Raw genomic sequence first — 12,361 nt, forward strand, 5'->3', positions numbered from 1 at the left:
CTGAAATTGCTGACTCACCTCCGAGGGGTGTCTTCCTCAGACCAGCAGAGCTAAGTGACCTAGTGTCCTTGCTTTTCACACAGGGCCTGTTTCCCTGCTCTTCTCCCCTCACACTCCTCATCCACAAAGTCCATCCCAGCTCATAACTGCCTGGCAAAGAGGGAAGGCTACTTTAGCACCCTTGCCTCTCACACCCCTTTCCCACATTCTGGTTCTTGAAAACAGCTCTTCTCAGCAGACATCTGCTCTGAGTCTCAAAGCTTTCAGTCTGGGCCAAGCACAATCTTCCTCGTCCTGAACTTGCAGCATTCCAGCTGCGTTACTTGCTTCACAGGCAAAAAAGGCCTCACCTGCAGCAGAAAAACATGAGGTCTCCTAGCTCACCCTAAGTAAGGGCCACACTCCCGAGGTGAGGATGAAGAAATGACAGCCCAGAGGAGCCAAAGGCCACATCTGAGGTCACAGTCATTAGGGACAGGACTCTAGGCACAGCAGCTATTCCTCAGCTCCCACTGTGTGCTGAGCACCCACCTGCCTGGGGGCCTGCTATTTCCTGTACTGGATTTTTTTTTTTTTTTTTCCTAAAAGTGCCTCTTACACCTCAAGGAGTCCCTGGGCAGTGTAAATGGCTAACGTACTCAGCTGCTAACCAAAAGGCTGGTGGTCCAAGTCACCCAGAGGAACCTCAGAAGAAAGACCTGGCAATCTATTTCTGAAAAAGCAGCTATTGAAAACCCTCTGGAGCACAGTTCTACTCCAACACACATGGGATGGTCATAAGTCAAAGCCAATTTGATGGCAACAGGTAAACTGGTTATTAGATCTCAAAGTGTAACAAGAAGGAAAGTGGAGGAATTCCAAGGGCATATCAACTGCTCCCTGCCTTGGGGCAGTCAACTATGATTTGTACAAAGTGTCTCCCTCCCTCCTAGCCAGGAAGAAAGAAGGTGTGAAGGCTTCAAGGACTCACCGGCCAAAAAAAGCCACTTTCATGTGCCGCCGTGCCAGCACCTCGCTGATGCCCCTCACTTTGGACAAGTAACCTCTGACGTCCAGAACCTGCTCCTCTGTCGTAACAGGGTCCAGTTCTGCATTCCTGTAGGTGTCTGGAGGTGGGGATTGAAAGTGGGTCACCACATGAGCAAAGGGGTTCCACAATCACAGTCTAGAAGGGACAGAGTCCCGGCCCTGCACACCCAAACCACCAGCCCCCACCACGGCACCCTGCTGTGGCCAGATTCCCTCCTGCGGTGTCCTATCCGGGCGAGTTGGGACACGGGTTGAGAGTAAGACTGACTGGCCTGGCTCTCACCACTTCCTGGCTTGGTGACCTCAGGCAAATACATCTTTCTAGGTTTCAGTTTCCTCATCCATTAAACTGAGATAACAGAATCTACGCATGTGATTACTGTGAGAATTTAATTAATTAAAGCACATCAAGTACTTAGAACAGGGCTTGGCACATGGTGAATACTCAGATGTTAACTGCCATCATTTATTTATATATTTTTCACCTAACAAGTACCAAAAAATTCTTACTACATGCCAAGCACTATTCTAATCACTTTTCAAACATGGTCTCATTTAATCCTTATTATTAACATGTCACACAGGTAGTAAATGACAGAGTTGGGATTTGAACCCAGGCAGCCTGACTCCAGGGTATGCCCTCTTAACCAAACCCACTGCTGCTGAGTTGAGTCCGACTCATAGTGACCCTACAGGACAGAGGAGAACTGCCCCCATAGGGTTCCCATGGCTGTAATCTTTACGGAAGCAGGTTGCCACAGCTTTCTTCTGCAGAACGGCTGATGGGTTCAAACTGCCAACTTTTTGATTTAGCAGCCAAGCGCTTTAACCACTGCACCACCAGGGCTCCCTGCCCTCTTAACCACTAGGTACAATTTGATAAAGTCCTGCCTGATCTGGCCCTGCTTAACCGTCCAGCCTAGTCTCTTGCCATCCCCCTGCCTCATACTCCCCCAAACTCGCTCAGCTTCCTCGCCCCTCTGAGCTTTGCTCAGGCTGCCTAAAACCCCTCCCCAACTCTCTGAAGAGCTAAAGCCCTGCCATGGTGGCTTGCCTCATTCCCACTTAGCCTCGGGTCTAGCTTAGACTGTACAACCTCCAGGAAGTCTTCCCTGACCACCCAACCTGTTAGATCCCCTTGTTTGTGCTCTCACAGCACCTACACCCCTCCCATCTATTGGAGCACTTCCCTATCTGCATCACCTACCAGGTGCCTGTGTGATCTCTGGCATTGCGCTTAGCAGGTGCTCAAGTGTTTGCTGAACAAACGGACACTGGGATCATGGCACTGGTTTTTCCTGAATGCCCCGACAGGCAGATGGATAACAAGTGATCACAGACAGAAGTGATTGAGGCAAGACCCTGCATGCCTATTGCATCTAGAACTTGCACCCACGTAGATGTTCAGCTGGTGGAAGGACATGGGTGTTTGGCCCCCTTGGCACACTCTTGCACACCACCAGCTGACAGGCCCAACCTTGAGCACACTCCCAAAGCACATGCAGCATGACAAGTGGCATTTCAGAGACAGCCCAGAGATTTTCCCAAGTAGCTGGAGCCATGAAAAGAAGTGGCCAAGTGTCCAAGGCTCCCTGTGTCCTCCAGTCACCCCCACCCCAGACCCATCAACATTCCTCCCTTATATGGGAGGAACAGCCACAGCACAGCCTCTGAAATGATCCTCAGAGGAGCTGGCTCTCAAGCACATGGCTACATTTAAAAGTAGCAGCCACAGGCTGACAACCTCTTGTCACCTGCCCTTTGAGACAGTCCCAAGGCAGTAATCATCCCCTACTCAGGGCAACCCACGCACATCTCAGGATCACCCCAGCACTCTCCTTCTACTCCACTGAGAGGGGAGGCCTTTTATTGTCACAAAAAGAGAAATCAAAGCACCCACTCCTGAGGCCATCCATAAACACTGTCATTAAGCACGTGTTAACTCACATCATCGTCTGCATAAATGACTCAGGGCATCACAGAAAGTCAGTCTTGGGCTTTAGGAGGACAGCGACCTGGTCTGCCCAACTTTGCACGCCCAAGACTTGGCGTGGTGCCAGGCGCACCAGAGCTATTGCTAAATAAATGGGTAATGAACTGGAATAACTTCAACCGTCAACCTTATGACTTTAAAATTCAGATTGTTTAATTCAACAAATATTTAAGAGAGCACCTTCTCCTGCACCAAGCACTATGCTAAGGGCATAGTGAGGAGAATGAAACTGGACATGGGTCCTTTCTTTCAGGGGAGCCTCACACAGAAGCCTGAACTACAAAACAATCAGAAGCCAAGTTGTTCTGGTTGCAAGCGGAGAGTGGAGAGAAGTGTATCCTCCTTCACGAGGTCAACACTGGGGGCATGACCGCTGAGCTTCTAGGGTTCTGCCAGACCAGAATTTAAAAATCCCTGTTCTCACTTAAGCCGCTCTTTCATAAGTGAGGAAAACAAGGGCAGATGAGACTCAGCTACTGGACATTTACAGACAACCTCAGAACCTGGAGCCTTCTAGAGAGGGAGGCTGAGAAAGTCAGAGGCTGGCGTTGGCGCTCAGAGTGAGGGAGGACCAGGAACCTGTCCCCCTCTGCTGATAGAGCAAGGACCAGAGGTTGAGCTCAAATTAGTAACTAGTGGGAAAGGTACAGGTGATGTAAGTTTCCTATTCACAGTCATGTTGCCAATCTAAAAATATCAAGGAGAGAACATTCTGGTCAGGGATAACCAAAAGCCAGACAGTGTCCAGTATTAATGGTGGCCAGAACAAGGCCCAGGAAAACACATGGGCTTTGGAGTCAGACACCTGGTTAAAGCCTAGCTCTGTCACTTACAAGCTGTTGGACAACTCTCAAAACCTCAATCTGCTGGCTTTTAAAATGGAGATAAGATTCACCTATCCCTTGTGATGAAATAAAACAGAATACATGGAATTCTTAAATACATTCTTAACTGGTAGTTCTCCTGCCTTCCCTGTCTAATCTCCCCTGAGCCCAATTCCACATAATTCCAAGAGCAGCATGTCACTGATGGCAACAACTCATCTGGGCATGAGCTCCCTAAGAACAAGGCTGTGCCTCCCACCCCGAGATCCTGCTAAATAAATATCCAAACTGACTGCAGTGGACCTCACTGAGCAGGCACCCATCTCACCTTCCAGGAAGGTGGTGCTCTCCTGGATGTAGGCCCCCAGCTGCTCAAAGATGCCATTGATCTTCTTCTTGGCAGTGACAAAGTGCTTGAGTGGGGAAGCATTCACCTCAGCCATGTGTCTCTTATCCTTCTTGACCGTGACAATTGAGTTGCATCGAGAGAAGAGCAGGGACATTGCGCTGCAAGAGAAGACAACATAAGCGAACCCAGGAATGCCCACCTCAGCACATCCCGCTAGGGCTATGGAGGGGAACAGTGGGGGGAACTGGGACCAGCTCTAGGTTCCAACCAGAATATGGGGCTTCCTGGGTCTAGATCAAAGGATGGTGAGTGTGATGGTTAAGATTGTGTGTCAACTTGGCTAGGCCATGATTCTCAGTGCTTATATGTGACCACTCCCATGACTGAGTATGCTATGAGTAGCCAATCAGTTGAAAGGGAGTTTCCTTGGGGGTGTGGCCTGCATCCGAATTTAAGCAGACATTCTGGCTTTTTCCTCATTCTGGATGTTGCAGCTGCCTCCTGTTTGTCTGACTTCTGGTTCGTGGAACTTAGGCTATCAGCTTATCTGCCCATCTTGGGATTTGTTGACCTTCACAGCCTGTGAACGGAGCCCTACTTTCTGACCTGCCGATCTTGGGTTCGCCAGCCCCTGCAGCTACGTTCATCAGGAGAAGGCTCGCGGTCTTGCCTGCCAACCTTGGGATCTGTCGATATCCACAGCCTGAGAGCAAGAGCCCTACCTTCCAACCTGCCAATCTTGGGTTCGCCAGTCCCTACAGCTATGTGAATCAGGAGAAGCATCTATCCTAATCCACGGACTTGGGACATTCCAACCTCTACAGTTGTGTCAACTGTTTCTTTGATATGAATCTCTATATATACATATTTATATGCTTTACTGGTTTTGCTTCTCTAGAGAACCCCGCCTGAGAGAGTGAGGTAAGAATCAGTGTCTCAAGAGTAAGAAGGGCAATATAATGAACATAATTAACATCACTAAAACGTACGTTTAATAAGTGCTGAAACAGCAAACATTTTGTTATATATATTTACCACAATTAAAAAAAGAGCATGAGAAGGGACCTCTCAAGACACTTGGGCCAGGCTCCACCTCACACGGCTTGAGCACTCAGAAGACTGGAGCCTGGGCCCTGGGTTCGGGCCTAATGCTGGCAGTTTCTTGAGTGTTGAACAGTGACAGGCCCTGCCTTCGCCACCTCAGAGAGAGACAGGGAGGAACTGTGAGGTAACACAGAGAAGTCCTCTTCTGAATCTTGGGCAGAAAAGTGTGACAGAACTATGACTTCTTTCCTATATATCATCCACCTGAGAAAAAGCATGGAATATTGAAACCAGTGAGAGCATGACGCTCAATGTCACCTTTCCCCAGCCACTCCGCTGTCCAGGAACCCAATGGCCCTGACTCTCAACAGGATTTTATTTTATTTTATTTTTTTTGATGAGAGGGAACAGGTACCCTTTGATGAAGGGTATTCTTCAAGTGAGGAGGGACACTACAATTTACAAAATATGTACACTGTAGAAAATGTGAAAACTAAAGGAAAAAAATCCATAACCCCACCATTCTTGAAAAAGCTCTGTTAAGATTTTGTTTATCATCATCATGGTCTGATTTTGTACAGGTCTCTCAGTCATACACATCTTTGTAACCTATTTTTTTAATAAAGCACTATCATGTTAGGGGCTGTGAGACTTGACTCCAATGTCCTAGAGGTCTTTGGTCAAAGATCAAAAGAGGCAGACATACCAGAGAAAGTGGTGGCCAGGAATCCCCGGCCCCAAAAGCAGGCCCCTGCCAGGTCCCTCCTCAGAGCCTCCGCCATGGATAGAACTACTGCCCCAGCACAGCCCTCAGGTCCCGGGAAGTATAAAAAAAAAAAAAAAAAAAGTCCCTTCCCAGGATGAGGGATAGTGTGCACAGCTGTGTGTGTACCAGGCTCTACCGTCTCCAACGCCCAAGCACATTCTTATCTGGTCACTCCCTTCCCAGCCACCTAATCAGAGTCATCAGCCCTCACCCAACTCAGCACTCAACTCTCTCCAGCTGGGAAATGAGAAGGCATTGCTCATAAGCACACACAGGAAGCTTCTAAAGGGAGCCAAAGGGTGTTGAACAAGTTCCTGAGAAACAGAAAGAACGTCTGGAAAAAACGTGCGATGAGTGGATGCCAAAGATGGCTCTCAGGAACCAATCATCCCAAAAAGTGGGCAGAAAGACAGACCCACACGGAGATGCGAGCCAACATGTTTTGCCCAAACCCACAAATTATTTTGCAATGTTAATGATTTCTGGAGAGATGTAGGAGGGAAGTGATCCTATTTCCATTTTTACCTCCCCCCCCCCCAGTATAACACATAGCTGCAAGAGACCGTTTTCCTAGCATAGAGGCCATGTGTCAAGAGATAAAGTAAGAGAAAGAACAGTCCTCTGAGACGGGCAATTGAGAATGAAATGACACTCTGGCTCCTCCACAGCCAAAAGGAGAGTGCACTGCAATCAGGCTCTCCATGGCCCAGCAGGCTATGCCCAAGCTCTCAGAGAAAAAGAGCAGGCAGGCGGGCAGGCAGACCACCCAAAGAAGAAAAGGAGCCTGGGGTGGGGCATGATGTAGCATTGTAGATGAGCGATTTTTGGAATCAGACAGAGCTAGGTTCAAATTGTGACCATAATATCTGTAGGCTGTAAAACTTGAGCAAGGAATTTAATCTCAGAGCCTTGGTTTTTTCATGTGGACAGTATGATACCCTGTAAACAGAAGACAAAAGACAATGCAAGCAATATGCTTAGCATATCACAAAAGCTCAAAGGTAGCTTTACATATTAAAAAGCAGTATAATAAACTCTACCAGCAAACTCACAAGACTCTCTCTAGAACACCGGCCTTCAGGGCAGGGAAGGGGCAAGTCCACCAACACACCCACAGCACCTACTTGCTGCCATGGCGATGGAGTAAACAGGTCTGCTAAGTGATAAGCAGCAGCACTGCCCAGCCCCAGAAGTGATTCGCTTGCAGGCAGCAAGTTCCCTGAGATCAGCTGGGCTTTTAGAAGCAGATGCTTTTAAGTTCTGGTCATTGGTGGCAAGTCCAAAGGAAATAAAACCAAAAGCGTTAGTGTTCAGTAAGTGCAAGATTCAAAGACATGCACAATAGTAAGAGCTTAGTGGGTCAAGGTTACAAAGCCTGCTAGGAGTTCAGCTTGTCCAGGAGCTGCCCTCTGCTCTCGCCATTACCCAGACTGCAGCTACATGCCCCCAACCCCCTGGGTGGAACCCTCCAAACTCTCCAAACTCTGTCTATTTCTCTGGTTCTGCTAATTCCCAAGCTAAGATTCTGTGTTTGCACTGCACATGCTGCTTTTAGCCTGGAATCCTCTTTTCTTTTTCACCCATTTGGCATACTCCTATCTGTCCTTCTACACCCAATTCAAGTGTCACTCCCTCTGTGAAGCCTTCCCTGACATCTCCATGGGGACACACAACCTTACCAGACCATACCTGTCTCTCCCGCTAGTCTACAATCTTCTTGAGAGCCAGTCTTTGACAGAGAGCAGGTCCCACCCCGGGGTGGGGGGTGGGGGTGGTTACCATCTTACCCTTCCATCCCTGGAATACACAAAGCCACTTTTTTTCTTAAAAAGCAGCTGTTAGCTAAGCATCTGTTTCTATTTGGAACCCACTGAGTTAACAGAGTTTAATAAACCTTTCAAGTTCCAGAATTTAATCCTTCAAAAGAACAAACTAGACATACACATATGCACAAAAGGACCAAAACTGCAAAACACACACACAGATGCCAAGACAGGGTCCCCTATCTCAGAGCTTCACCTGCTGGCTTCCTACCCTTCCAGTGTGATGGGAAGCCGCTGGCTTCCTGTATCTCCTCCGGAAAGTGATAGTCCCTACTTCACCACAGGGCTAGCTGCTGGTCCGAGGGGTGGGGGTGGGGGGCGTGCCCCAAGCATAGCTGGGCCAGAGAGCCAGCTCTAATATCAGCTACACCTTAAGTGACACAGTTAGAGCTATTATGATCCTCAAAGTGCTCTTGAGATCATCATTTCTCAATAGTTTAAGGTAGCTTAAGGCAGAATTCTCAGTATGGTCCACAGAACTCTAGTTGTTCTCAATGCTCCATGTAAAAAGGAGTCTCTAGTAGAATCAATTTGTGAAGCACCATATGCTACCGCCCCCTCCGTTGGAGCACATGAGCACAATAAAGGCTTTGGGAAGACCTGTTGTAAACATACATTTAACCATATTTAACGTAGCATTTCACAAATTTATCTGACAAAGAAACCCTTCTTTTGCACAACAGCCTTTAAAATCCCTAGGATCACTCTGGGAGAAGGCTCATTTATCCTGATAGTCCCCTACTCCCATTCCACAAAAAGTGCCGAGGGCAGAGTATTAATAGACATTAACCTAAGATCAGAACCAAACCCAATTCTAAACTGAAATTGCTACTAACACTCCAAAGTCATCAAAAGCTTTGCCTCAACCTAGGCTATTAGTTGAGAGGTATTAGGCATCGTGGATATAGGGTGAGCAGTAGCAGAAATCACTCCAAGGTGTGTTTGGATCCCAAGCACGGTCCCTCAATCCACACCGCCTCCTTACCCAGTTTTATGCACAGCAACTCCTAGCAGGTAAAATAAAATGGATCCACGATCGTCTGCTGGCACAAAGAACAGAAGAGAAGCTGAGAAATTGAAACAAAAGAGTATACAGGGTAGAGGGGGCAGTGCAGTCTCTTAGAAGAGCTGTGACAAGAAGCCAACCTCTGCTGGACAGAGAAGGGAGGAGAAGAGCCAGCATAGCAGAGAACAAGGGAGATAAGATACTAATGCTTGAGGGAGCCCAGGAGATCCCAGCCACTTTCTGAGCTGTCAGTCTTTTAACAGTCTCTTTTCTCCCCAGTGAAATTCTCCAGGAAAGTAAAAAGAAACTTGTTTTGTGTGCCATTGTGTTGATTCCAACTCATAGCGACCTTATAGGACACAGCAGAACTCCCCATAGGGTTTCCAAGACTGTAATCTTTTCGGAAGCAAATTTACACAACTTTGCAGAGCAACTGGTGGGTTCAAACCGCCCACCTTTCAGTTAGCAGCAGAGTGCCTAACCATTGTGCCACCAGGGCTCCTTAGAAAAAAACTACAGTAGTTTTTGTTTGTTTGTTTTTTCTCAACATGGGTCGGAAAACTCCAGCTCTATGTAAAGATGACCTCATCCAAGAAACCTGCAAGTGTATGGCCAGGAGAACACATCCCTTTCCACTTGAGCCAGGCCAGCGTGCCAGAAGTCACAGCTACTACTTACTTTCTGGATGGTGTGAAGATCTTCACAGGGTGGGCATCATGGGCATGGCTGGAGTCAAAAAGACAAAAAGAATTTGGGCTCTCCTCTGTCCTGTCTCAGTTTGAAGTTGGTTACTGATTTGGTTGACTCCACCTGACTTTTAGGAAGGAAAAAGAAGATGTCAATAGGCAGCAAAAAAAAAAAAAAAACTGGTGTATGAAACAGATTTTGAAGCCAAACTAATCCCTGAGGGAAGCTTACTCATTGAGGTACTCAGGAGCTGGGCTGGCATGTGAGGAAGTGCCCTGGGGAAAAACACAACACAGAAGCATGAGGCCAATCCTATGGGTACACAAACATGTGTTCAGCCATGTGTGCAAGGCATCAGGGAGGTCCTCGCAGGGACCCTGGTAAAGGCACATCAGGAGAGGTGAGGGGAGAGGAAGGAGCAGAACCAGGACAAGGACTGGGCTTGAGGAACTGTTAGGACTAGAGGTGGGAGGTAGGGGTGAGGAAGGAAAGTGGAACATATTAAAGATCTATATGTGGCACATGCTTTACAACAGTGTCTTCCTTAATTCTCAGCTCTACGGGTCAAACAGAGGTTTGGAATACTTCCAAGATTTACAGACTGCTAGTTAAGCCAAGAGGAGCCCTGGTGGCACACTAGTTAAGCCCTTGGCTGTTAATCGAAAGGTCAGCAGTAGTTCAAACCCACCAGCCACTATGCAGGAAGAAAGATGTGGCAGTCTGCTTCTGTAAAGATTGCTAATGTTAGACGCCACTGAATAAGTTCCAACTCATAGTGACTCTAAGTACAACAGAATGAAACACTGCCTGGTTCTGTGCCATCCTTACAATCATTGCTATGTTTGAGCCCAGTGTTGTAACCACTGTGTGAATCCATCTCATTAAGAGTCTTCCTCTTTTTCTCTGACCCTACACTTTACCAAGCGTGATGTCCTCTTCCAGAGACTGATCCCTCCTGATAACAGGTCCAAAGTACATGAGACGAAGTCTCACCATCCTTGCTTCTAAGGAGCATTCTGGCTGAACTTCTCTTAAGACAGATTTGTTCATTCTTGTGGCAGTCCGTGGTATATTCAATATTCTTCACCAACACCATAATTCAAAGGCATCAATTCTTCTTCCATCTTCCTTATTCATTGTCCAGCTTTCGCATGCATATGAGGTGACTGAAAATACCATGGCTTGGGTCAGGCGCACCTTAGTCCTCAAAATGATAATCTTTGTGTAATCTGTAAAGATTCCAGCCCTGGAAATCCTATGGAGCAGTTCTACTCTGTCCTATAGGGTCACTATGAGTCAGAATCGACTCAATGGCAATGGATCTGGTTTTTTGGTAGTTAAGCCAACCTGGAATTGAGATACCATCTTCCTTTGACTCCAAAGCTCACTTGTTTTCAACTACATAGAGCTACTTTCCACCCCGTGCGACGTGGTAAGGGTAATGTCAGAGCCCTTTTCAAGGAGGGAAAAAACAGAGAAGATAGAGAATTTAAAGAAATAGGGCAACGAGGGAATACAAGAAGAGAAGGAAATGCGCACTTTTGGCTTTACGCATCCAATCATCTATTTATTCCATGTGCCTGGTCCAGTGCTAAGTGTAAGGAATGTTATTGTTGTTGTGTGCCATTGAGTCGACCCTATATGACAGAGTAGAACTGCCCCATAGGGTTTCCTAGGCTGTAATCTTTAGGGGAGCAGACAGCCTATCTTTTCTCCCGCGGAAGGGCTGGGTGGATTCGAACCGCTGACCTTTCAGCCAAGCGCTTAACCACTGTGTCACCAGGACTCGGCGCTAGGCATAGGGATGGATAAAAAACGGTCCTTGCCTCAGAGGGGCTTACAGTCCGGTGAGAAGTCATGCAATAATAGACTGTAACAGCGCAATAAGCGCTGAAAGTGGGGGAGCCCAGAAAAGGAGCTTCGGGCTGAACGTGGGCACCTGTCAGCCGCTGAATAAATGTTGGCAGAATGAAGAGAGCTGGATGAGAAACGGGGGAATGGCGGGGGTGGAACGTAGCCATGAAGGCTGGGAAGGCGGGAACTATAAGGAGCCTCAGGGGACCCCACGCCTCAATCCCGGTTCCCGCGTCCCGCCCCCTCCTCTCAGGGCCGCAGAGGGCCCGGCGCCGAGGCCGGAGCGTGGACACGTCCGCCTGCCAGGACCCCGAATCCTCGGGCCCCCAGCGTCCCACCGGTTCACGCTGGGCTGTTCAGGACTCCCCGGGTCAGGCCGAACCAGTCTCCACCACCCCGGCGCGCTCACCCTCTCACCTTCACCTTCCCGGCCTCGCGGTGGCCATCATGACAAAACGTCACCAGCGCGCGCCACCCGGGGAGAAGCGGGAGGAGGAAGGGAAGGATGCGCCCGTCACCAGCAGCCGCAAGTTTGCCGCTCTGGCTCCGGTGAGGTGGGGGGGCTCCGAGTTCAACCGAACGACCCAACAAATCCCTATGAAGCAAGTGTCCTCGGGCTCAGCGCCTCGTCGGGAGGAATCTCAGCGGGCTCGTTCACCGCCAGGGCGTCCCAAGCCGATGACGTAGACCCTCGGGACTCGCTCTGCATCACGGGTGCTGTAGTTCCGGGAGGCGCCTGTCAAAGCTGGCGCGGGTGGGGTGGGGCGGGGCGGGACCTTGAGCTGTCAAAGGGCAAAACAAGGGCGTGGGTGAGCGGTTCCTGCTCTTTTGTTTGCTGCCCCAAAGCCTTACCCCAAGACCTCTGCCAGCTCTGGAATCCAACCTGGCATGTGTAATTTTAGAGAAGAGCTCCCGAGTTTAAGGCCGTTAGGGTGAGCTGACTCACCCAGGGAGACAGCAACTAGCTTGCGCCTGTTGCCCTTCAG

The 12,361-nt window shown here is 48.7% G+C and overlaps 1 protein-coding gene across 2 annotated transcripts in view; it reads right to left on the bottom strand.

Moving 5' to 3' along the window:
* Positions 1-11,825, bottom strand: part of MFN2 (mitofusin 2) — a 29,557-nt gene extending 17,732 nt beyond the window's left edge. Inside the window, exons 1-4 of one of the 2 annotated variants that reach the window (XM_004377233.2) lie at positions 11,793-11,825; positions 9,513-9,648; positions 4,175-4,353; positions 971-1,106 (exon numbers count right to left, since the gene is read on the bottom strand). In XM_004377233.2, coding sequence (XP_004377290.1) covers positions 971-1,106; positions 4,175-4,349 — 311 coding nt within the window. In that variant the 5' untranslated portion in view covers positions 4,350-4,353; positions 9,513-9,648; positions 11,793-11,825. Of the gene's footprint in view, positions 1-970; positions 1,107-4,174; positions 4,354-8,813; positions 9,161-9,512; positions 9,649-11,792 lie in introns of those variants that run through there. The other variant, XM_023732185.1, reaches the window with a different exon arrangement.
* Positions 11,826-12,361: the final 536 nt, after the last annotated feature.

This window comes from Trichechus manatus, unplaced genomic scaffold (genome assembly GCF_000243295.1).
Source record: "Trichechus manatus latirostris isolate Lorelei unplaced genomic scaffold, TriManLat1.0 scaffold00048, whole genome shotgun sequence".
NCBI lineage: Eukaryota > Metazoa > Chordata > Mammalia > Sirenia > Trichechidae > Trichechus > Trichechus manatus.